The 26,199-nt window shown below is 42.5% G+C and overlaps 1 protein-coding gene across 15 annotated transcripts in view; it reads left to right on the top strand.

Annotated features, from left to right (window-relative positions):
* The window catches only part of svilb (supervillin b), a 60,240-nt gene that overhangs the window by 18,982 nt on the left and 15,059 nt on the right, over positions 1-26,199 (top strand). For 4 of the 15 annotated variants that reach the window (XM_076876366.1, XM_076876360.1, XM_076876355.1 and 1 more), the window contains 18 exons: positions 3,460-3,543; positions 5,792-7,081; positions 7,489-7,659; positions 7,844-7,881; positions 7,998-8,059; positions 8,206-8,342; positions 8,559-8,654; positions 10,209-10,500; positions 11,416-11,481; positions 12,926-13,637; positions 17,410-17,926; positions 20,706-20,838; positions 22,138-22,191; positions 23,947-24,024; positions 24,511-24,658; positions 24,936-25,031; positions 25,715-25,795; positions 25,957-26,134. In XM_076876366.1, coding sequence (XP_076732481.1) covers positions 3,460-3,543; positions 5,792-7,081; positions 7,489-7,659; positions 7,844-7,881; positions 7,998-8,059; positions 8,206-8,342; positions 8,559-8,654; positions 10,209-10,500; positions 11,416-11,481; positions 12,926-13,637; positions 17,410-17,926; positions 20,706-20,838; positions 22,138-22,191; positions 23,947-24,024; positions 24,511-24,658; positions 24,936-25,031; positions 25,715-25,795; positions 25,957-26,134 — 4,233 coding nt within the window. The remainder of the gene's footprint in view (positions 1-3,459; positions 3,544-5,791; positions 7,082-7,488; positions 7,660-7,843; positions 7,882-7,997; positions 8,060-8,205; positions 8,343-8,558; positions 8,655-10,208; positions 10,501-11,415; positions 11,482-12,925; positions 13,638-17,409; positions 17,927-20,705; positions 20,839-22,137; positions 22,192-23,946; positions 24,025-24,510; positions 24,659-24,935; positions 25,032-25,714; positions 25,796-25,956; positions 26,135-26,199) is intronic. The other 11 variants (XM_076876363.1, XM_024805923.2, XM_076876364.1 and 8 more) reach the window with 9 other exon arrangements.

Raw genomic sequence — 26,199 nt, 5'->3', positions numbered from 1 at the left:
ATGGATGTGTGTGCTTGATCAGTTAAAGTCTTTATTATGGAGTCTGACAGCAGTGGGGAGGAAAGACCTGCGAAATCTCTCCGTCCCACACCGTGGGTGCCGCAGTCTCCCACTGAAGGAGCTGCTCAGTGCTGTCACAGTCTGCTGCATGGGGTGGGAGACGTTGTCCAACAGGGATGACAGCTTAGCCGCCATTCTCCTGTCACTCACCACCTCCACTGGGTCCAGAGGGCATCCTAGAACAGAGCTGGCCCTTCGGATCACCCTGTTCAGTCTCTTCCTGTCCCCAGCAGAGATGCTGCCGCCCCAGCAGACCACACCATAAAAGATAGCAGAAGCCACCACAGAGTCATAGAAGGTCTTCAGGAGTGGGCCCTCCACCCCAAACGACCTGAGTCTCCGCAGCAGGTACAGCCTGCTCTGCCCTTTCCTGTAGAGGGCGTCTGAGTTATGAGTCCAGTCCAGTCTGTTGTTCAGATGAACACCAAGGTACCTGTAGCTGTCCACAGCCTCAATGTCCATACCTTGGATGTTCGGTGGTTGCAGTGGAGAATGCTTGTGCCTGCGGAAGTCTACCACCAGCTCCTTGGTTTTACTGGCGTTGATCTGGAGGTAGTTCAGCTGGCACCAGTCCACAAAGTCTTGAGTCAGTCCTCTGTACTCCTTGTCGTCCCCATCAGTGATGAGGCCGACTATTGCAGAGTCATCAGAGAACTTCTGCAGGAAGCACTGGGTGGAATTGTGGGAGAAGTCTGCAGTGTAGATGGTGAAGAGGAACGGAGCCAGAACCGTTCCCTGTGGGGCCCCCGTACTGCAGACGACCCTGTCCGACACACAGCCCTGAGTCCTCACATACTGTGGTCGGTCGTGGGGTAGTCCAAAATCCAGGTAGTGAGGAGATGGTCCACTCCAGAGTTCACCAGCTTGTCCTTTAGAACCGAGGGAAGAATGGTGTTGAAGGCACTGGAGAAATCAAAGAACATGATTCTCACAGTGCTTCCAGCGGTCTCCAGGTGAGCGAGGGAACGATGTAGGAGGTGAATGACGGCATCATCCGCGCCAATGCCAGGCTGGTAGGCAAACTGAAGTGGGTCCAGTGATGAGCTTGTTAGGCGCCGAAGCTGAGCCAGGACCAACCGCTCCAGGGTCTTCATCAGGTGGGATGTCAGAGCCACCGGCCTGTAGCTGTTGAGGTCCTTGGGGCGTGAAGTCTTTGGCACTGGTACAACACAGGAGGTTTTCCAGAGCTGTGGGACTCTTCCCAACCTCAGGCTCAGGTTGAAGAGGTGCTCCATCACCCCACACAGTTGGTCCGCGCAGGACCTGACGACCCTCGAGCTGATGCCATCTGGGCCCGCTGCCTTCTTGCCATTAATCCTCCTCAGTTCCCTCCTAACCTGGGTGGTTGAGAGAGACAGGCTGGAGCCTTGTGTTGAGTGTGTATTGGATGCTGTTGTTGGGGGTGGGGGGGAGTGAGCAGGGTGAATAGAGGAGGTGTGAAGTGTCTGAGGTGTCAGAGGTGGAACAGCAGCAGTGGGGGTGGGTGAGTCTGCAGCCGATGTTGTAGACTGTCTCATGGTTGAATCAAATCTGTTGAAGAAATGATTCAGTTCATTTGCCCACCTCACATCCCTCCCAGGCAGAGGGTTCTGCTGTTTGTGGCCTGAGATGGTTCTGAGGCCTCTCCAGACTTCACCAACGTTGTTTTGCTGAAGCTGGTTCTCCATCTTCTGCCTGTAGCTGTCCTTCCCATTCCTTATCAGTCCCCTCAACTCTCTCTGCACCCTTTTCAACTCCTCTTTGTCTTTGGATTTGAAGGCCCTCCTCTTCTGCTTGAGGACAGCTTTAATTTCTGGGGTAATCCAAGGTTTGTTGTTGGAGAAACACCGTACAGTCCTGGTAGGTACGGTGTTATCCACACAGAAATTAATATAGTCAGTAATGCATGTAGTAAGGCTGTCGATGTCCTCTCCATGGTCGTCACAGATCACCTCCCACACAGTCGACTCAAAACAGTCCTTAAGAGCCTCCTCGCTCTCCTCTGACCATCTCTGCACTGTGCGGGTGGCTGGTGGCACCCTGCGCACTAAGGGCTCATACACAGGGACAAGGTGCACCAGGTTGTGGTCAGATTTGCCCAGTGGAGGGAGAGGTGATGAACTGTATGCCTCTTCAGCATTGGCATACAGTAAGTCCAGTGTTTTATTGTCTCTGGTTGAGCAGGTCACATACTGGGTGAAGGTGGGCAGTGTGGAGTCCAAAGAGGCATAATTGAAGTCCCCTGATATTATGAGAAGGGCTCTCGGAGATTGTGTTTGCAGTCTGCTGACCACTGAGTGGAGAGTGTCACAGGCTGCATCCGCGTTGGCCGAGGGGGGGACATACGCTGTTATTGCGATAACATGCGAGAATTCCCGGGGCAGATAGTACGGACGCATGCTAACGGCTAACAGCTCAATGTCTCTGCTGCAGAGTTGTTCTTTCACAGTGATGTGCCCAGGGTTACACCATCTGTCGTTCACAAAAACTGCCAGTCCCCCTCCTTTCCTCTTACCGCTCTCTCTCGTCCTGTCCGCTCGCAGCATCTGAAATCCCGGTAGTGTCACGCTTGTGTCCGGAGTTAGCGGTGTTAGCCACGACTCCGTTAGCATCATGATGCTACATTGCCGGTACTCCCTCTGTGACCAGGTTAGCGACGTGAGCTCATCCATCTTATTGGGCAAAGATCTTACGTTTCCAATGATTACAGAAGGAAGAGATGGTCGATAACGTCTCCTTCTCGGGCGACGGCGCTCCTTCCCAGCACGACACCCCCGTCTTTTCCTCCTCAGCTCGCTGGGAATGTCGGGTCTGTCCGCCGGCAGTACCGCTGCGTGACGCAGCGCTAACAGCTGATCCTTACTGTAAACAAAGGATCCCTGCTCTGGGTCCCCAGACACGCGTGAAAATAGTAGAAATAAAATAAGAAAAACGACCAGAACTTAGCTTGTGGCTTTTACCACTGTGTCAGTGCTAGGATCTTTCTGGACTGTGGGCCCAGCTCAGTCACACTTGGCCTGCTCCAGTTTCACATAGAAAGAGGCTCTGGGGAGCTCATCAAGGAAAGGTTGTACGTGAGAGGGATGATTACAGGGCTGGATTTTGCTTGCCTTTAGAGGCGAACCTCACTTAACAGCAGCCTGGTTCATTAAGCAAAGAGTTTGTCAGTTTCTATTATAAACCTGAAGACGCCACCACAAAAGGAACGAGATGCTTAATGGATGTGAACGAATTCAGGGTGATGACACTGTGGCAAATCTTATATGAAGCCTATAAATAATGTTCTTACTTATTAAACTTGACTCTTGTTGTAGTTGTAGTTGTCGCACAGTCCAGCTGCTTAGTGCACATTTGGTCTCTAAGAACTTGAGCAGAAGTTTCTCTCAGGGTTTGATACTGATGCATGAAATCATCCTGTAGCCTGGCCGCCCTGTCAAAGAGCGACTGGTCTCTCAACACAGACTCAGAGAGTGATGCTCAGACAGACTTCACCTGGCCCTCAAGGTACAGTCCACTTGGGATGCCGTTAGCGTCAAACCCCACCAATTGCCCACTGTCCACTGGGTACATATGGTTTTATAACACAGCACTGAGGCACTAAATAAAGTCCAGGTTATGATTGCTCATGTGATATTTTCAGGTAAAAACCAGGCTGTGCTTTTCTTTTAATGCAGTCCTTTTCTGGGAATAATGGTGTGCAGAAGGAGTTTGAAATGTCTTAAGTGCAATTTTCCTAAAAGCCTTGAATAAAGCCTTGAACAATTTTGAAACCTGCTTACTTATATAATATAATACTCCTGACAATACTGTGACAAGTAAATGTAATAACATAATAAACTTGAAAGAAAAATGTTTCCAGTGGACAGTCAGCTAAATCTTTTCCATACATCAAAAGCATAACTATTCACAATTATTTTTAATTCATTAATAATTCCCACTATAATTGACATCATAGTCTCTCATTTAACAGTTGTTTGGTGTTCTGAGGGTTTTTCCTTTTTCAACTGACAAAGTTTAATTTCTAACATTTTTTAATTCAAAGATTTACCTAAAACCGCATCTCACACGATCAGTTTGAAATTTTCAGTTTGAAATAGGCACTAGATTTTGGCGAGCAGTTGATAAGTGTTAGTGAAACGGAGTTGATGGGGTGACAACATTTGAAAGCTCCAGACCCTGACCTGAGTCGGCCGCAGACCTACTGACTTGGCACTTGTCAGCAAGGCTGTACTCACATGCCCCCTCCTCAGGTTCTGGCCTGTTAGCATCTATGAAACTATATCTCAGTCTTACACTGAATCACTTACTTATAATGTTGTGGAATAAGGAGCTTACATTAATGATTTTAAAATGTTCTAAAATGGTTTTGTGAGGTAAACTGGTAGAAAACTGAAGTTTTATCTGAGTTTTGCTGTTAAAAAAGTGTGAAGACTTTGGCTATATGTGGATTTCTGGAGAGGACAGTGGCATAGATAAGAAATACAGCCAGTTTGCAAATAGCTGGTGAAATGATGAACACTAAAATTCTCAAATGAACACTCGAATGAATAAGTGAAATTAACAAGGTGTGGTATGACTTAGTCAGACCTTTCACCAGACTATTATGCATCACAGCACATCACAGCAACATCAAAAATAATGGTGCTTATTTGTAAAGTTTATTGGTTCTTTTAGGGCGCTTATTTTAATCACTTTTTCTTGAATGCACCCAAATGACTGTGACTTCTGTTTGTCCTTGTCAGCTGCTTATTCTAGCTGGTATTAGAGTACAAGAAGGACTCTTTTAGGTCTTTCATGCCATGTCAGATAAAGCAGAGGCACATCAATTATGTGTGGCTTAGTGGTGTACAATGAGATTAGTGCAACCTTTAGCTACCAAGGGTTATAAAGTTGTAGATAAAAATAGTTTGACTGACTTTTTTGGCATCGGAGAGAGAGAGGGACACTTGGATTCAAATTTAAACCTAGGACATGCTATACCTGAGAGCTGGAATTGGTCTTGTGATAGCCTCATGTTTGTGTTCTTTATGTCTGACATTGTCTAGTTGGAATTAATGGAATTGAAATTAGGTTTTGATGGGGTTTTTTCTTCAGACAATACAACGGTTGTCAGTTTATGTAATTATTTACCAAACTTTGTGTAAGGCAGATTTACTGGATGTGATTAAATAGTGCAGAATTTGGCAAGTATCCCCTTTGCACCTTTATATTGCACTGTTTCTGATTCAGATTTGTAATTTCACCATATATTACAAACTTACACAGAAAGAATTTTCTGTCAGTCTGACACAGCCTTTTTGATGTTAGATGTCCAGCTATGACCTTAAGGCCAAAGTGTATCAAGCCGGCCGCATGACCAGGAACAAGTTTATTTTATAGTTGACACTTTTGCATTCCTTGGGTCAGACTGTCAACACAAAGTGCCATCGTGTGGCAGATTTGGAAACATGCAGCTTCCCAAAAATTTAAATAAAGTTGAAGAGTTGCCAATTTTGATGGTGAAAGTGAAGGCGATCATCGCAAATTGTTAATGTGCATATGGAAGAGGGCCGGTCAGGTAGAGACAAACTTCAGAGTAAATTGGGTAAGGGCTTTAATTTCTATTTCTATTTATTTATTATTTATCTTTTAGTGGAACTCTGGATTACAACTTATATACCCTTGTGTTTGAGTTGAGTTTTGGGCTTAGAGGAAATAGTAGTTTCAAATTGAACTGGAAGCTCAGTTTCCCTTGTGCATTCCTTTTTCCAAGAATCCGAGTAAGGGAACGATTGTCCAGGGATGAAACTGTCAAGAGGCCTCCTGACTGCAGTCCTGATAGGCACCAGGATAACAGACATCGTATTCAAGGGAGCACAGCTCAATATACGCGACAGCATTCAGAACCCACCCAGCAAAGGACAGTTCCCCAGCCTCAGCACAGCCTAGGCTACCATCCGATTCATGGGCAAATACCCTACCCTACTTCGAACTCCGACTACCAACACTCTGGCCCTGCTATGGACTCTCAGCCCTATTTGGCCATGATTCCATTAGAACCAAGACCTTCTGAACCCCCTGAAGTACAACCACGAAGAAGAGTTAGTTCTGACCAAATCTATGCTGCCCATAGGGAGGCACGATTGGAAGCGAGGCAAGCCCTAAAGGAAGAAGTCCAAACAGAGGGCCTGTTAAAGAGCAGGAAAGCTGTGTTGCCCTCAGAGATACGGCGAAGGGAAAGGAGTGTGGATGACACACATAGGGGACGACATGAAGATGCAGACTGGCAGAACAAAAGTCCAGAACGAAGGAGGGCAAGTCGAGGTGAGGAAGACTGGGATTGGGAGAGACCAAGGGAGAGGGGGAGGGAGAGAAATGTTGAAAGGATCAGAGAATGGAGGAGAGAGCTTGGCCATGACGGCCTAGAGGAAAGAGCATTTAGATCATCGCAGCCCAGACAGCATCAATCCTCTGACCCTATATGCTATCAAGAGCCCCAAATTCAGCAAGCAGGGCCTCTAATGCATCAGCACCACAACAGACAGCATGCTGCACAACTTCAACAACAAGACCCGCAAATGCAACATAAGTATGACCACGTGAGACAGCAAGTGGAGAGTCAAAGACAACAACAGGCTCAAAGACAACAGGAGTTGGAGCTACAAAGACATAAGACTGTACGTCAACAGCAAGACTCCCAGGAGAAACAACATCCCCAAATACACCAGGAGTCTGAGCATCACAGGCAGCAGCAGCAGGCTCCATCTGGGCACCAGAGGCTTAACTCAGCCTACCTCCAGAAGGGCTCCTCTTTGCCTCAGGCCAGACACAGAAGCACGGAGATGAGTGGAGGGTCCAAACTCAAGACACGAACCCGCTCCATGTCAGATATAGGTATAAGCCAGCATGCTGTCCTGTATGGTATGGACATCGGCAGAGAGGCATCCAGGACCGGCCCTGCACCAGGAATGGCTAACGGGGAGACGGGCACCCTGGACACAAGGGTGTCAGTGGCACAGCTGCGACACTCTTATCTGGAAAATGCAAACCGGAAACCAGAATTGTAGGTCCACTGAGCATGGGCTCTGTGTTGCATTGCTAAATAACTGTCTAACAGTGCATTAATAAGCTGGTGCAAATAAATAATACAGTGGCAATCTGAGAAAATAATGGTGATGCATTTTATGTGGCATGGAAGGTGTGAAATACTGTTGTGTTTCATTACATTTCTGCAAACTGTTTTGACAGTTGGGTCACAGCTGCATGTTACCATCAAGTAACTGACCTTTATATTTGTGTTGCAGTTAGGTCTGTGTGTCTGCTTTTATTTTATTTTTTTAACCCAAGTGCGTCTGAAGGTAATATGTTAAATTAAAAAAACAAGACCAACTATCTTTATTATTGGTTTAAATGTACTTTTCCTTTTTGTTGTCTTCGTCACACTTTCCAAATTCATCCATTCCTCCAAAGTGAGACTACTAAAGTAGATCTCTCAGCTGTGGAAGTAGATCCGTCTAGCAGCAGTGATCGGGACAGGGGTGTTCGCAGACCTCGGCGCTACATCACTCCAGGAGACAGTCGAATGTCGGAGAGGTTTAGGACCCAGCCCATCACATCTGCAGAGCGTTTGGAGTCTGATAGGTACAAGAGGAGGTTTCTGTACTAGGAACTCCTTATAACAAGTCCATTGACAAAGGAAAAAACACAGAATGGCATGAAAGAGCATGACTCTGCACCGGCCATAAGGTTATGGTCCCGTGGTCAAAAGATTAAATGAAATATGGTATAAATTCAGAGGAATGATGTATTTTTATGTCTTCTACAGGTCTCGTCTGAGCCCTTCACAACTACAGGATGCTGAAGGCGAGTACAGTCTATCAGAGAAAATGTATTTAGTTTAAAAACTGTTTAAGGAAATTTTCACAACTTTTGCAATATATAATTATGCATATAACATAATTCTTCCTTTTTAAAAGCAGATGAAGAAAAACTGGATGAGAGAGCTAAGATGAGTGTGGCTGCAAAGAGGTCTCTCTTCAGGGTAAATTATTCATAACACAGGATTAATGCTGTTAAACCGTTTTAAAATCATAGTTTCAAAAGCTGAAATTTGGCTTAGATCACCTTTGGTGAGTTATCTGAGTATACACGGAGGTTGAAACAGGTATACGTTTTGTTTTGATACAGGAACTTGAAAGAACATTGGAGGGTGGTGTTCCCAAACCACGCTCACGAAATGCGGCTGTAGAAAGACGTCTGAGAAGAGTTCAGGACCGCTCACACACACAGCCTGTCACCAACAAGGAGGTGGTCAATGCTTCAAGGTAGATGGGCATTTTGAAGCTTTTCTTTTCCTTTACTCCTTCCCTTCATTTTTAAAAGTCATTTCTCTGCTCCTATCTGTAATTTTCTGTGCCTCTCTTGTCTTTTTCTTCCTTTCTCTTTGACACATCTGAAGACACTTCTATTTCTGCCTTCCATCACCTTAATTTCACTGTTTTTTTCTGTATATATATATATGTCCTTTTCTCCACTTTAAGTGATCCTGCCACATCTTCACAACCTCCGGTTTTCCACAGTAATCTAGATAATGTGTCCGGATCCAGAGTAGGCAGCACCAGTGTGACTAGCATCAGGTGGGCTCTGATGTTTTCCTGAGTGTACGTGTGATATTAATGTACTTAGTCAAACAACTCTGCTCAGACAAGTATATAAAGACTGGTGATGTGTAAAATATCTCCCTGGACCCAAAAGGGTGGATGCTGGGGTGGTGGATGGGTTGAAACAGAAGATGGTAACGCAGGGCAGCAGCATCGACATAAGGGAGAAATGGGATGTTTTCCAGCATAAAAATAAATTTATGAATTTTATAGAGAAGAGGGTGCGTTACAATGTATAGTAAAAAATTATATTTAGCACTGAAGGCATCTAGCCATTATGCTTGATTAAAAATAATAATAAAAAATACTCTTTAATAATGCACTTAGAGAATTGGGGTAATTTATAAACTGGAATAATTTATGTTATCCAAGAATTTACTGATATATTGGGGGTTCTTTTGGGTGCGTTCGTTCATAAAACAGTCCAAAAGCAGGAAAAGTCAGACGCAGGTAGTAAAATACAAATTGTCTTTAATAAGACATTAAGAGAAAAATGGCAATAAAACGTGCTATTGAGCTTTTCTGGATAAGTCCCAAATTAGGTTAGGAGGAGCAGGTCGACTTCAGTCCAAGAAGTAAACAAGAATAAAGAACAAAAGAGAGCAAAAAGATAGCCTGAAAAGCTGCACATGAACAACCCTTACATTTGCTTCAAGCAAATCCCTCCATTGAATGACATCCACACATATGAATTGGAGAGATCTGCATGATGTTTGTGCTCTAAATAAAGCTAAAACCCACAACCACACCTAGTTTCTAACTACCCTTTCCTATTTAATTTGCCATGTTGTTTGCGGTTAATAAATCTCCGTCTCCCTCTCCTGGTTGCAGTGCTGATGTGCTCATCCAGCTCACCTTACCTTGTTATTTCTGCCCCCCTCATGTCCTGCTTCTTTGCTGTGTGCACCTTATACGAGATAGAAGACACTGCTTACACAATAACTCATTCAGAACTTTAAACATTCAGTTTCCAAGCATCACTGCTTCTTGCAGTGATTTTCACATGCAGGTCACAAACCTCGGTGAAGGAAAAGGTTGCATATCACCAGAAAGGTTAAAGCGTGAGCTCACGTGTCTTGCAGTTTGTTTACCAGGCCAGGTTTAACTCAGCACACTACTGCAAACATTCAGCTGCATTATATGATTATCAGTCATCTGTGGGCTGATCTGCTTATGCCTCTGTTGCTGTGACTGTAATCTGACACAGCTGCCACAGCCATTTACTCATCAGGTAAACTTATAAAGTATATAAAAAGCAGACTTTAAGGATGCTGCTCTGCAGGTGGTTAAAGTATCAAAAAGCAAATTTGAAACTCTATAATAATGTTTTGTTGTTGTTGTTTTTTTTTTTTTAACAATTATTACTCTATTAACTCAAAGAAATATTTTTGTGTGCTTTCAGTGGCACAATTTTCCATTTAATCCAAGTCAAAGGCAGATATCTCTGTAGTATAAAAATGTCCCAGGTTAAAGTAAACATTTATTTATTTTTTTAAATCAGTCACTGACATCCCTTTGTCTCTACCCCAGCATTCAGGGTTCCTCTCAGCCAGGCTCAACAGTCCAGGAGCAGGACAAGGAAAGCCAGGAGCACCAGAAACCAGCTCAGGCTTCCACTGCAGAGGTGGAGGTAAATGGCCAGGAAGGTGTCCCAGAGGAGCCAGACCTTTCCACGCTCAGTTTGTCTGAGAAAATGGCCCTGTTCAACCGCCTCGCCCATTCTACAGGCAAGACTGGTGAGGGGACTCGAGGGGACACCCGCCAGCGTAGAGCTAATGCTCGTTTTCAGACTCAACCTATCACCCAGGGAGAGGTGAAGAAGGTACAATAATTTCACCTTTTGCAATGTCAATATACAAAGATCCCTAACGACCACTACTACTTCTTCTACTTTTCTTCTAACATATATGAGCAAAGCTCTGTAATTAGATTTGTTTTATTCAAAACTGACGTGGGATTAGACATAAAATAAGGCACAAAAATTGGTAGAAGTATATAGAAAAGAGACTGAAAGAAATAACATGAAAGACTGCAATGCTCAACAAAAAGTGCAAAGAAAGCAGAGAAAATTGGCTGAAAACAAACAAAGGGAACAATTACAACTAACAACAATGAAATTGTGTAAGTAGTGATAAAATGAATTGAATGATATTCTTGTTTATCACAAAAGCTCTAGAGTAAAAGCAAATTTCTGCAGGAGGTTAACAATTTTCTGATGTGCAGACAAAAGTGTAATTTAATTAGAATGAACAATAGATCATCTAGAGTTTCTTTGCTGTAAGATTTGTGAAAAACCTGCAAACATTTTACTTTTAGGTTACTTCCAGTGACTGCAGTGAGCACCACGAACAGTTTGCCTCAGTGCTTTAGCGACAGCTGACGTGGTTCTCTGTGCAGAGGGATGACTTTTACATAGCACAAAAAAGGTCACAGAGTTTATTTTGCACTTGTGTTTTTTTAAACTTTACTAGCCTCCATATGTCACAAATGACTAGAAGTCCACAAATGGGAGGCCTGACACAATTTTCATTTATCACATTAATGTTGTTGTTTCCAGAGCTACCCTGAATTTTATAATACTGTATATATTAGTAAGGGTGAAAAATGAAAACGTTCCTCCCCGGCATCCTCTGACAAAGATAACCTGACATCACGCTGAGATATTTTATAAAAGGTCGACTTTATCTCCACCATGTTCTCAGCAGTGAGTCATAGTCAATACCTGGTTTCCACACAGGAAGATGAGCTGGCAGTAACCTCTGCGGTGTGCAATGGTGACTTAGAGACCAGTCAGGAGGAACATGTAAGACCCCTGCTGCATTTGTGGAGCTTATGATTGGTTGCATTGAAAAATCCCGCCAGGACTGATCTGATCAGGTCCTGCTAGAAGCCAGTGTTTGTGTCTAGTGGCTTTTGGTGTCGGTTAAAAATGAATTTTATTTTGCCTCAATGTTAGATGTGTGTACTCTTTGCAAAACAGCATGTAATTAAAAGTTCCGGTTTAGTTTTTTTGTTATCTGTGGCTATGTTTTTTAATGGTTGCTGCTTCTGGGACATGCTTGTTCCCTGCATAACAAGCATGGGATATTCAAATGCAAGCAAATACAGCTCTTTAGTTTGTTTAGTCCTGAAGTAACTTCTGTTGCAAAAGAAATGCTTACCTGTGGATTTAGTATGTGGATAGATGTGATACTGAATGTGTACAAAATTTGGTGAGACCTTGAATTGCAAACAAAATCAGTGTGTTGTAGTGGTGTGGAGCTTTAGCATGTTATTGATGACTGGTTATTTCCGTAAATGTATAAGCTACCTGTGCTGGAGCACCTTGAGGAAGAGACATAAACTACACAATGTAGGAGATAACATCAATACAGCTTTGATGCACTTTTCTGGCTTTTAAAGTTTAATTCCTAACCACAGATGACATATTAAAGATAAACTGCATAGTGTAGTGCTTTACACTTTGGCCTAACAAGCGAAAGAGCCTCAGGTTGTTCCCAGCAGGAGACAAAAACTCTTGGCTGTTGTGTCAGGAAGTCATCGGGAAAGTGTGTACTTGCGGTTGGCTGTCTTTTATATACACTGTGTGTTTCTAACTAATCCTTTGACTGACTCTTGTTTGAAAGATTCAAATCAAGTGTCAAATTTTAAATCCAGCTTTATTTTTTAGCTCATCATGCTCCAGTACTTTAAAGTATTAGGGTGTCTGTATTCATTAACTTCTTGTTGCTCAAGAATTTCAGGTGCATTTTAATTCAATTCAATTTTATTTATACAACTCCACAATGGTTGAGGTGCTTTAAATTGTGAGGTAAAGACCCTACACTGCACTGATCACTCCATGATGCCACACTGGTTAACAAAAATGGAAGTATGAACCTAATTAAAAGGAAATTACTGAGCTGTGTTTAAGTATGACGACGTGGCTAAGATGTATATTATCAGGTAATTGTGTGAATGACAGCTACTGCTGTGGCTTCAGTTGTGCTGTGATTGCTGCTTTCCTTCCTCTCAACAGTCCACATGTTTCTTCCCTACCTTTTGGCCTCTTTGCCATCCCGTCGTCTGTCTGTTCACCATCACATCCACATAGGCCTACGTTCTGCAACCTGTCCCTCCATTGAGTTCTAATTTGTCTGCTTTAATTGTATTCACGTCCTCCGCCCTTCATATCGATCCCTTCACCTCTTCTGTTGTTCTGTCTTTTGTGTCCCGACTTTCTCACACGACTCCTGCTGTTCTTGCAGCTGAAAAATAGCGGCGAGATCAAACTGGAGCCCCTGTCAGCCTCCCTGGTTCGATCGGTGGCAGCTGTCACCTCCCAGGCCTCCATCGCCATGGTAACCAAGGCGTCAGGCAGCATTGCCGGTGATGATGATGGTCTCCGTTTAGAGAAGTCCACTGCCGTCACCTACATCCCTGCCCAACAACAGGCTTCCAGTAGCAACAGCATTCACCAGGAGAGGGCGCCGAAGTACTTCTCCATGACCCAGAGTGGGGACCCAGGCCACCCAGAGTCTGAGCTCAACTCCTCCCCTCATCCCTTCCCTGAGAGCCAGGAGAAATTTGGGGCCCCTCCTGCTCCCACCTCCTCAACTGATCACAGGCAGGAGGAGGAGAGCCGGAGAGCACCGAAAGAGGAGGAGGTGAGGCAAAGACAGCAGGGAGGAGCCAGAGAAGCCGGCCAAGGCAGCAGCATTAAGGGTAAGCGGCACTCCCCCGACAGGGACAGAGACGACAGGCAGCAGCATCCCCGGCTTCAGCACTTTGCCGAGCCCTCTTTGTGGGGGGGCGAGTCAGAGTCTCTGCCCAGCTGGAGAGCCGCAGACGGAGACTCCCACGAGAACAGAGACAGAGCAGAGGGAGGAGGACGAGGAAAAGGAGGCTACCTGAGGGAGGCTGCAGCAGCGCACAGTTCCTCCACACATGAGCAGGAGAGAGGCAGTGGCCCGGTCTCAGGTAGGAAGCTTCTCTGTTGATTATAACATAAAGAGATGGAGATAATTGGGGTGATGGGTGGGTGGGTGGGGGCAGGGGGTGGGGGGATTGAGAGAAGGATGGACAAAGATATAAAAATAGAAGGGGCAAAAAGAAAAGACAAAATGGAAATGACAAAAAGACAGAAGGAGAAATGTCTGGGGAAGGGGCTGCTCTCATTATCCTCATTGTCTCATGCAGCATGCTCCCACGCATGATTGGTTTTTGCTGGCTGCACACACACTTGTCCCAGCTGGGGGTGTTTGATTTGGCTGATACAGAAAGAGAGAGGGAGAGGCGTCTGAGACTGCATCTAATTAGCATATTTTTCCATGAATTTACCTCGTGGCTTCTTTGTCTGGAAAGAGGAAGCCCTTTCCTAACATGCTGTTGATCAGCTAAGATTTTTATATAGAACTGTCTCTCCTCACTGCTGTGGCCTCTACAGGGGCTGTCATCCCTTTTGCACCACATTACGCCTGTGGCTTAGCTGTGCACATGCTACAGTAAAATAGGCCTGACCTGTTTTTATGTACTAATGCACAGAGTGTCCAGGGGTGGTCCTTTCCCATGCGTGCACACAAACAGTACATGCAGAGATGAAAGCCCTCATTGAGAGAGTGCAGAGCAATTGTTGGACACTTAAATAAAGCAGGTAGAGGACAAGAGGGACACAATGGAAGGCTTGTCTGCAGGCTATAGCCTTATTTACTTCTGCATGAGTAAATCTTCACTATAGTAAGATCCTTTATACGAGCTTATCATGATTCACTGGGGAAATACCACAACATGCCTAAAAGCCTTAATAAGACACATGTTAAGCCTACTGTGTAGTTGTCCTTCTGACTGTGGCCAGAGTTTTTCACCATACTATGAGGTATCTCCACAGTATATTTAATACACATTAAGTGGGGATAGTCTGGGATTCCTCCCTGCAGGAAATCCTGATCATCTCACACTTTACTTTCTATGCAGCATTTTTATTTTCTGTATCAGTATAGTGGACATTTTTTAAAAGAAACAGAAAACTGCACTGTAATGCAGCGAGGCTCTCTGGTATTCTGTGCTGCTTTCAAAAATATTTCCAGTGTAATATTATTCCTGCTATCCCTGCTGAGTCAACATACATATAGATTTACTTTGCTGCCCTCCTAACTTTGCCTCGCTCCAGAGAGTGTAATGAACTAACAGTGTCATATCAGGCTTTTCTGTTTTTGTTTGCCCAAAGGGCCATTTGTCACCTGCTCACATTAATAATTACGTTTCTTTTAATAGCTCAGATACCCATGTTCAAAACTTTGTGCACACTTTAAAGTATGTCAAGTATATCTGTGCTTTCAGGTGATTCAGAGGATATTCGTGTGCATCTCAGATATGTTTCTGAGGGTGAAAACACAGGCAGGCAGAAAGATAAGATAGCACACTAGCAACAAAACATATTCAAAAAGTTGCTCAAAGCTTCTTCTTCTTACATATAACTTGCAGAGTAACAAGTTAACAAAAGCATTTTTCATTGGTGGGAAAAATGTTTTTGCTCAAAATATTGAGGTGAACGTGTCTTCTAACGTCTGCAACTATGTGACTCGAACTTAAATCCGACAAAATCGTTTCCCTGTGTGCATGGATGCATTTCACGGAGTTGGTGCACAAACAGATATATGGTAACCTCATCTTCGTGTTTAGTAACACATGAATCCATTTCCAGATAATTATCGGAGTATTTACACTGTGATTGTTTGCAAAAAAGGGTTCTTTCAAAAAAATGCTTCAGGAACGTTTTGATATATTCAAATTTATAAGAGACAAACAAAATTATAATCAGTGAAAAGAACAATGTGGTCATTTCCAATAAACCCAGCGCTAAAATATCAGATGGAGCTTCCCTAAATTCATCAGCCAACAAACAAAAAGTGAAAGGTAGATTTTAAAGAGCCTTTAAACTAATGCTACACCCACACAGTGCGTTTTAAAAGTTGACTTTGACTTTTCTGTTAGTTTAATTTAGTTTTACCTTTTAGGGCTCCTGCATCCATGCTAATATGTTTTTACTTCAAAACACTGCTAACATCTACACTGTTTCACCGCATTAACACCAATTAAGGTGGGACTATTGAAAATACTGCTGAACCAGATGTAGTTTGAAAAGTCTTAGTTCAAGATATAGACTGTATATAAAAGTTGAACATAGAAATGCTTTAATTCTTGCCTTTGGTTGGAAAAAGAAATCTGAGAACGTAGAAGTCTGAAAAGATGAAAGGTGTAATGTTGTATTTCAGGCTGTTGAAAAGATTTGAATTTTACCCAGTTCCCAAACAGATCCATGTTCACTCCCACTCAGCAATTTTCTGTTGAAAAGAGTTACTAAAAACTTCTAAATGGTAACCATTGTATATATAAAGTATAAAAAAATTTGAATGCAATTTATTGTAAAACCAAAAATTGTTTGCACGGACAGGGATGAAGTGGTAAACAGTGTCATCTCACAGCAAGCTCATCTGAGGAATTTCCAGAGGTATCATATCCTCTCAGATTTTAAACAAGTGTAATCACAGTGGGACATATTTTCCATATTTTCACATCTGGAAAAGTTATCTTTTTAATATTTTTTCAACAGGTTTTGATGGAAGGCCTGTGGCACATAATCTTTTATGTAAATATCTGTAATTTTGATCAGTTAATATTAGGGATGGGTACCGGTGTCCGGTGCCATGATGGCACCGGTTCTGACATAAACGGTAGTAACCAGACCGAAAAGCAGCGCACATTTCGGTGCTTTATTTCGGTGCTTTTTTTTCCTGAGCTGTGATACACTTTTAGCCAATCATTTTACGTTTCCGAGGATAGTAGGCGGGGCCAGGTACGTACGTTCTGTTAGAGCAGAGCCACAGATTAAAAATGCCCAAGGCGAAGCGGTCAAAATTCTGGCTGTACTTCATAGCAAAATATGCAAACTCAGCAGCCTGCAACAAGTGCTTTAAGCTGATACTGTGATACTGTCAAAGGAGGTAACACCAAGAATCCGATTAAACAGCTGGCGACGCATAGCGTTTTTTTTTAAAGCCCAGAAATGCGCCGTATTTGATAGCTTGCTGCGAGACCTCACACCGTGCACGTCGGGTGGGTTGCCAGTTATCGGACCCGGAGCAACATCCCCCAAAAACCCGAAGAATAGAGTCCTGGCCCCTAGCTCTGCCAGTGTAGCAGAAATGATGAGGATGATGATGGCAGCAGTAGCAGCCGTTCTTCTCTGCATGAGTAGCTTCATGTTGTTCGTGTGTAATTTACGTTGCGTACGCTAACCACGTTATTACATTAATGCATGTAAGGTGAACTAGCAAACATCATCATAGCTACATGCGGCTGTCCTCTTGTTTGATGGCAGATGCTCCCTTCACCCTGGCCAAAAAGGCTAAAATGACCAAAGAAAAAGTGGGAAACAGCTAAACATGAGCGGTTTTGGACAAAGTTTGTGTTTTTTCCATTGTTTAAGCACTGCTTCCAGCCAAGAGTGATGCCATATATGCCACATAGCTGCAGAAAAGGCACACATTGTTATCTTTTTACAAAAAAAAACAGCTGAACATGAGAGGTTTTTGGACCAATTTTGTGTTCTCCGTTCTTTAAGCACCGGTTCGAGCACCGTTTAAGCACCGGCACCGTTTCAAAAGTACCGATTTGGCACCGGTATCGGATAAAACCTAAACGATACCCATCCCTAGTTAATATACACTATTGCATTCTATTTTTCTCCCAGATGTGCCGGATCATCACGCGTCACTGAGGCCACTGATAGCTAAAGTGTCATCCAGGACTGTGTCTCACGTTTCAAGCAGCCAACAGCAGCAGAAGACCGTCATTCAGCCTCCCCAGACCCTCCCTAAACCTTTCACACAGCAGTCTCCTCCAAACCAACCCAAACCTCCGTCATACATCGAGCCCCAGCCGTACTCCCAGGCCCCACCAACATATCCCAAGCCTTTCAATCACTCGCCACAAACCCAGCCCAAACCTCAGGGATTCGTCCAACCTCTCCCTAAGCCTTACCAGCAGACAGCACCGCAGCCTCAGCTCAAACCCCAGGTGCCTCCTCAGACCCCCCCCAAACCTCAGTCCTTGCCCCAGGCGCTCATCAAGTCCCAGTCCCTGCCCCTGGAACACATCGAGGACTTGGGCAGACACAGTGATCATTCTGGGGACCTGCTGTCCCCCACAGAGTCCGGAGACCAGCTGTCTGACGGCATGTCCAGCAAACAGATGTCCATAAAGGAGAGGTGAGTGACAGCTGAAGGTTTCATCTAGTGCAGATTTACTTATAGATTTATTTATTTGTTGTAGATGTAAAAGCAGAGGGGGAAAAAAGATGTAGAGGATATGATTAAAATGTCCAAAACAACACCCAAAAGCAAATTAGTACTCAATTCCAAAATTACGATTTGTGGTCTCTGGAAGGTGCTGCTCCTCATAACGACAAAACTCTATGGTGGTAATCCCTCAGAGCGCTTATTTGGGCAGCTGTTTTGGAGATAAAAAACATGCTCAGGTTTGAGAAACAATATCTGGTATAAAATGCGAAGTCTATTGCTGCCGTGTTTGTTGTTATGCCTCATTATGTCTAGTGAAATTGGTTCAGTAACCATACAAAACCATTTTTTCACATAAATTAAATAAGTGCAGTGTAACCAAAAGACCTGAAACTAATTTTTTTCTGAATATAAATACCTTCAAAGGCTTTGCTGCCAAACATGGAATACAAACAATGGCACGCATGACCGTGACTGGGATCCTTTAGGTGAATGAAAATTCACAAAGAAAATAATTCTTTAAAGCTTGTAGCCTAGCAACACTGGCTAGGCTACAAAGTGGATTCACAAGTTCTGGATCCAATCAGAGTTCGGCTCTTTACAAGGTGTAAAATTAAATGTCAGCAAAGATCAGATTTTGATTCTTTTCTGCTGGCTGAGTCAAAAAAGCCAAAGCTTGCTAACATTGTAGTGTTGCACCTGATAAGACTGTGTGTCCTTCACTGCCGTATATAGGTTTGTTTAACTCTTTCACATCCATGGAGGTGGGAGAGATTCATTATTAGCATCACTGTGTTTCACAGCTGGCAGAGAGCTGAGTGGACTGTTAGAGTCCCCTGAGAGTTTGCACATTCCTCCTAATGCCCTCATTTCTGCCCTGTCCAGACAAGGAGAGGAGATTATGACATACTTTCCTTTACCCCTCAGCCATTCGTTATCAGGGCTCCTCATGCAGTCTTTGGAGGCCTTTGTTACAGTTTTTCTCGATTGCTTAAACACATTTCTTGAAACTATGCCTTGTATTTTCAAAACAGTAAACACAAATCCATAACTTCTCACCCAATTTCCCAAACATCGTATTGTCAGGTCAAAATGAAGCTCTATACTCAAAACCATTTGCTCTTGCTGAAAAACCAAACTTTGACTACAGACATCACACACACGGCCTCAAAAACACATGCACGACAAAATAGTCGTACACATTGGTGCAATAAATGTAAAACAGTATTCCCAAAACTGGCAAGTTATGTTGCTTGTGGTTCTTCCCCTCAAAAACCTTTTCACATGATGAACACAAAAGACGCAACCAATGTACATACAGTGGGACATTTTTATTCCTGTACCATCCAGTACAATACACACCAAAAACATTATTCCACCTCAGCATCCTGTCTTTGGTTTGAGTCAGGCCAGAGAATCTCATCGACATAACAAGCTATATTGGCCCTAGCTAGGCAGCGGGGGTAAAATCCTCTTGCATGCCTGATCCACCCCTGGCATGCATCTACTGATATGTCTAGGCAGGCGTCTTTCACGGCCTGGAGGAGGACATAAGGTGTTGTACACCTTCCACTGCCTTGCCGAAAATACCTCCTCTATCAGGTTTAGAAAGGGAGAGTATGCAGGCAGAAAGATGTTAGAAAACCTTGGGTTATTGGTAAACCAGTCATGAACCATAGCAGCGTGATGGAAGCTGACGTTATCCCAAACAACAACGTAGTGAGGCTGCTCTGGCTGTGCTGGTTACCTGCAGTCCCGCTGAAACATATGTTGTCTCAGACCATCAAGAAAAGCAAGGAGAAGCATAGTGTTATAGGGTCCTAGAATCAGATGGCGGTGGAGTATCCCTCGTTGGCTGATAGCTGCGCACATAGTGACATTCCTTCCACGCTTACCAGGGACATTTACAATAGCCCAATAACCAATTATGTTCCTCCACCTTCTCCACCTCCTCCTCCCTGGTGTCCTAGACCACCTTCTCCTACTGCTCCTGGACCTCTTCCTTTGCATGTCTTTGGATCCATTGTTTCAAACCTGAATGAGCTGACTTGGGCCCTTTTGTTTATCCATTAAAGTTTCTGATTGGTGTGTGATACATTTTGACTCATAGTGTTTCCACTTCGTTAACTATGTGCTATTTGAGCTAAAGCTGTGCTGATGTGAGTTAATTGACTGCTAGTGCTTTCTAAGTGACCACATGGTGTAAGCACTGACAAATGTAGGGATTTGTGTGTAGTTTTACAGTTCACCACATCTGACTCATGTGGTAAAGCAGGGGCATCGTGTTTATAGTTCAGGGAAATGGGTGTGCTTCTTGGAAAGTGGCATTAAAATTTGAAATTTGGGTTCACAAGATTGGTTATAGTTTTTAAGCAATCGAGAAAAACTGTAATAGTTGTGTTTGCAGCAAAAGGTCTCTGGTCTGGATTTTCTCCCTTGAAAGGATTTCTTTCCTATGATTTGAACTAAAAGCACAAATATGTAAAACATATTTATATATAAATTTGAAAAGCACCATTATCTCAATATTTTTATTTCCATGTATTTTTATATTGTCATTTTGTACACATATATGGATTTAGCCATCGTAAACGTGGAGGTTACCCATTGGCTTCTGGACTTTGGCCCTAAGAATTTTACAAGGCACTGTCCAATGACAGAACACAGATTTTTTTTAAAAATAAGTATAGGATATTAATTAAAAGCCTAATTTTTGCCTGTTAAAAGATTATCTCTTGTCTTATGTCAGAGTGGCACTGCTGAAGAAGAGTGGTGAGGAGGACTGGAGGAACAGGATCAATAAGAAACAGGAAGTGGTTAAAGTGGCATCCACTGAGCAGCCAGCTCAGCCATGGGAAACAGATCAGACCAGCCAGAAGAAGGTTAGTCTTTACTGTGTATACAGTATAACAACTGTGAAGCCTCACTGTGGTCACATTTAGAGTGAGTCATATTTGATTTGGCAAATTTAAACCTAAGCTAAAGAAGAAAGTACCAAACAAAATGTAGCTTTAAAAAAAAAAAATTATAGTGAAAATTAAATCTCTCTTTCCAGTATCCAGCATTAAAATAAATTATCATTTATGCAGTTAACACTTTTGTGATTATATTTATTAATTTATTTGATTAAGTCAGACCCATTAACTAACTGTGCGGCTGACTTGCAGTTTTGTCGTGCTTCCCAGATACACTGGGCTGGTTCTTGCGCACTGTATGTAGAGAAACTGCACTAAAACCTGTCTCCTCGCATAAATGTTTGTGGTTTCTACATCGCTGTGAATAAAACTGTGTGTGCTCAAATATGACTGGCAGGTCATTCTCCACGGATTACATTTCCTGGAGATTTAAGTAAAGTGGGCACAGGTTTCTCGCTTGAGTTCCAACAGATTGTGGTTTAAAACAACATTTGTCTTAAATGTTTGCAGAAAATGTCATGACATGACCAATATAAATGAAACCAAATAATAGGAATAAATTTAATCCCCTGTTTCAGAAAAGTGTTATATCCGCTTTTCATTTAGCTTCAGGTATATTTTTACAGAGCCTTTGCTCTAACAGTTTTTGTTAAACATAGTAAACACCAGTGCCTCATTTCCCTCCCCATCCTTCATCGTTACCATGCCAGCTTCTGCCCCCCCTCTCTTTCAGTTAAGTGCTCCTTTTCATTTCATTCCCTTTAGCCCATCTGTTGTTTGAGCGCAGTGGTGTCCGACCAGCGTGGCATCCAGCCCTCAGACAGCAAACACTAAATCATACGCCTCGTTCTGCTTGTAGAATTAGCAGTCTGGGCTATTACAAATGAATTTTAACACAATCGGGGAAGCTTCAGGCTAAGTTTGACTTAAACCTCGAGAGGTAATACTTGAAAGCTTATCTGACAGAAAGAGTTATTTTGGGAATCTCTTATAAGTATTTATGCATCTCTGTTGGCTTAAACAGCAGCTAGAAAGACATTTATAAGCTCAAAGAAGTTCTAATTTTGGGATTTGGGACTAGGGCACTTTAAAGGACTCCTTTCCTGCAGCTCGTACACTCAAAATTAGTATTCTGTGAGTTGAAACCGCCTGCTTAAACGCTGGATGCTAATCCTTAAGGCGATCTCGCCCCTAAAACCCATTAGCAACAATAGCAGTAGCCCCCCCTCACTCTGACGTGTACTTCCCCTGTGTTTAACCCCTCAGGAGGAAGGGGTGGTTGTTCAGGACTCCTCTCTGTCTGTGTCTGAACAGCTGTGGGTAAGACCTGTTGGTTATTAGCTTGGCGTGGGATCTCTGTTTTCCTGTCACAGTTTTGTTTGGATGTTGTGCGAGGCTGCTTTTTGCTTTTCCTGAATCTGCTGGTCTGTCGATGTTCTAACAACATCTAATATTTAACATTTAACACATGGTCTTAATACTAGATTATATAAACTCATTGGGGCTCTAAATATTTTAATTAAGCACTTCTTAAGTAAAGTGCTCATGCTCAGAAATACTATAGCATTTGATGAGCAATCACGAGTTCACTTTGCACAAGTCACATCTCCACAGGTTGGCTAAGAAACTGCTTTAAATGCCAATATATTATATTTAACGAACCATGGTATGAAGATATGTGGCTTATTATATTTTTTGAGTTTGAAATAAAATACACTGTGAATGTCTTTTATAGTTTTGTATTTTGTTGTAAAATTTAAAAATAATTCCCGCAACTCGTAGCCACCATTGTTGTTAAGATTGTAGTGTTTGGTTGCAATTTTTGTTTCCTTCTATGACATGGACATGTTTGATATTCAACCTTTTTTACAACCTTTTTTATTTAAACCTGAAAATAGTTTAACAAGGAAAGCAAAGAAGAAAACATAATGGGCGTTAGTCAAACTGTATATCACAATGATGATGTTCACAGAGGCGATACGAAGAGAATACGGAAATATCTGTGTTTGTGCAGCATAGCTCCTCTTTGCCGATCTAGAAGACGGCAGTTTTATATATTCTGATTTTCTCGATCGATTCCATTAGCAATAATTTGTATTTAATGTTTGTTGCCCTTTTGGAAATTCTATTTGTGTCTTGTGGCAACTGTCAAACAAGTATAACAACATTTAACAATAAAGAAACCACTGTTACGCACATTAAAAACCTTAGAAAAACAAAAGAAAGTGCTGCAGTACAAATCCAGCAGCAGCAAGACAGCATCTATTTTTGGTCGTTATCAGAGGCCAGTTAGACTCCTTGTGCGAGAAAAATGTAGACACAGTGTTTGGTTTTATGATCAGCAGATCTTTTAGTTGACTAAATGCATCAAATGCTTTGTCTTTGCGCACAAGCACTTTCCTCCGTCTTTCTCCTCTTCCTAGCAACAGGAAGGCTTTGAAAACTAATTCTACATGTTTCCTTTTTACTGGAAATTGCAACCAAAAGCAGCACTTTAACATTTTATGATGCTTCTAATATGGAGTGCAACCAGTTTACATTGCAGATCAAAATATGTGTTAAATATTTTCAACTTTTAACCAGTAAAAATATACCACACATGTTTGACAGTGTGAACAGGCAACATGTTAAGACCCACGAGATTGAAAGAGACGGGGTTCCTTTAAGCTTTACGTTTTCATTGCACAGGTAATGTAATTTTCTCCTGGGCGAAGCGGCTTTTGCAATTTGTTGCCTTGTTACTAACAGTAAACATAAATGTATTCAGCAACCTTTAACAAAAGTAAGTGCATTCTTTATTTTGGAGTGTTTTATTTAGAGACAGTGAAACTTCCTTAATTCTTTTGAAAGACTTTTGTCATTTCTTAAATGAATAATGAATATTTAAAACCGGCATGTTTTAAAGGTAAAATTAAATTAGCGTCATGTTTACTGTTTAATAGTCAAACTGCAGTCCCGATTTCTGGCTTTGGTCTTCTTTCCTTTGCATCCATCGTTTGTCATCCTCTGTGTTCATCGTTTTTCCCTCGTTTCCTTTCCTGTCTTTCGATTTTCCACCCACTACTACATCCTCAGGAGCCTGTCTTCTCCTCTACCTTTTCTCCTCCTATCTCCCTTGGCCAAAAGTGTCAGTATATTGACCATCATAGTCAGGTAAGGTCATGCGCCTAGCATGCTCAAACAGGCAGCATGTACTGGAGTCTTATCGTTCTTGCTTGGTCTGCAGCTACTCATGTGTTGAGCACTTTCTGCGTTATTGAAATTGATTTGGTTACGCCAACACGAGTGTACAGCCATCACTTCCACTGAGGAATACAGTAGACTATATATAGCAATGCACCCAGCATGTTCGAATGCATCCAATCTTTTTATAACTGCTTGGTTTGATACTGTTACTACATGAATAATTGCGCCTTTGGGAACAAAGCAGTGAATTGGAGCTACAGAGGTGATGCAGTTCTTCCATGTATTTGTTTTATGTTTTAATCTTATTAAAAACAAGTCCTACATGGCTGGAAATATATTGAATTGAAGACTAACAGTTAGCTTCATTGTGTAGAGATGATTGCTTTTCATGCAGGGCTTGACACTTTAACCTAATAATCATTCATAATCTGATAATTTGACATGTCTGTGCAGAAGACGGGGGAGGAAATTGAAGCCCAGATGACCATTGAGGAGAGGAAGCAGATGATTTCAACTCGGGAGGATGCTTGGAAGGCAAAGGGCAAAGGAGCAGCTAATGACTCCACCCAGTACACAGTGGCTGCACGTATGGTCAAGAAAGGTGGGTGACTGGGGTGGTGTTTAAAAATGCTATAGAAAAAGACTTTGAAGCAACAGTATGCACCCAAAAAAATGGATGTATTTGGACTCTAGTGCTATTTACAAATCTGCATTGACTTAGTTGGTGACACTGGCTGTCGAAATGTAGAGATGCACTTGGCTTCTGATGCCAAATTTTTTTTTCACAGGCATTAAAGAAAAATTCAAAGACCTGATTGTGAGCAGGTTCATGTAGTAGTTACATCGCTTGCTCTAAATTTGTGTCTATGTGTCTGCAGGCCTGGCAGCCTCCTCCTCCGTTATCAGCCCAATACTGTCGCCTGTCTCCACCAAGCTGAAGAGCAGCACGCCAGCTGTCAACAAACCACAAGAGGGTGAGATAGATTTGCAAGTCATCACTGTCACCCCAGAGAAATCGCTGTCAGAGCTTTTAAAAAACTAGTTTGCAGTTTACAGAAGCTGATGGATTTAAAAATAATTCCTAAAGTTCATAAAAAAATATCAGCTAATAACTTAAAAACAGTAATAACGGCACAAAACACAAAAAAGCTGGATGAACTTGTGTGTTTAATTTAATTACTTTAAGAAAATTTTAAGGGGTCCTGATATGTTTTCCTTTATTTTCTGTCAACTATAACTTTAAAATAACTTGGTGGATCCTCATATTGAATATGGCCAAAGTTTCAAATACGTAGGCCAGTTTATGTACAAGTATGAGACAGAAACTTTAGACTATTCTAGGTTTGCTATTTATCCAGAATATCAGTGAGAGCAGGTAATCCTGTGAACACAACAGCCTCACCTACGTACTGTTCACAATTTTTGTATGCAAATAGCAGAAGAGCGTTGGCTTAAAGGGAGAGACACTAAAACAGCTTGAAAACAGAGGAAGAACTAAGAGACTATGCCAAGGCCCAGTATATGATAAATAAGGATCATTTTGAACTGTGAATAATGTAAAAGCAGTCCAGAAAAATACAGGGATAGAAACGAACGTAATGAGAGCACCTCAATCTTATCACAGCTGTTGTTTTAAAACTTGAATTATGTCTTCCAGAAATTGAGGCGAGGCCGGACATGGAGTCAGATAAGAAGCTTGACAAGTTGGAAAGCTTCTTGGGGCGCTTGAATAGCAAAGGTAAGTACATCCGCAGTGACTTTGACCTCAGCTTAGGAATATATTTCATTTTAAAAGCATTTTTAGTGCCAATCCCCCAAAAATATCAACACTCTGCAGTGTTACCTTCAAAGAATCTGTATAGATTGCATCCTTATTATTTTAAACTGGTTTTTTTTCAGTGGCAGGTTTGCAGGAAACCACTATAACAGTGACTGAGAAGGCCGTGAAGGAAGTGATGAAGCTGGATGATGAGATCTTCTCCAAGTTTTACAGGCGTGTCGCTGAATTTCCACGCATGCCCACCAGGATTGACATCAGCGAGGATTTTGACAGCATATTTGGCTCCCAGGCTCCCAAGTAAGAAAAAAAAGCTTCTAATTATACATCATCGGCCTCTTGGTAATTATTTTCCATTGTACTCA

This window comes from Maylandia zebra, linkage group LG18 (assembly GCF_041146795.1).
Source record: "Maylandia zebra isolate NMK-2024a linkage group LG18, Mzebra_GT3a, whole genome shotgun sequence".
Lineage (NCBI taxonomy): Eukaryota > Metazoa > Chordata > Actinopteri > Cichliformes > Cichlidae > Maylandia > Maylandia zebra.
This window is presented reverse-complemented; position numbering and strand designations above follow the sequence as displayed.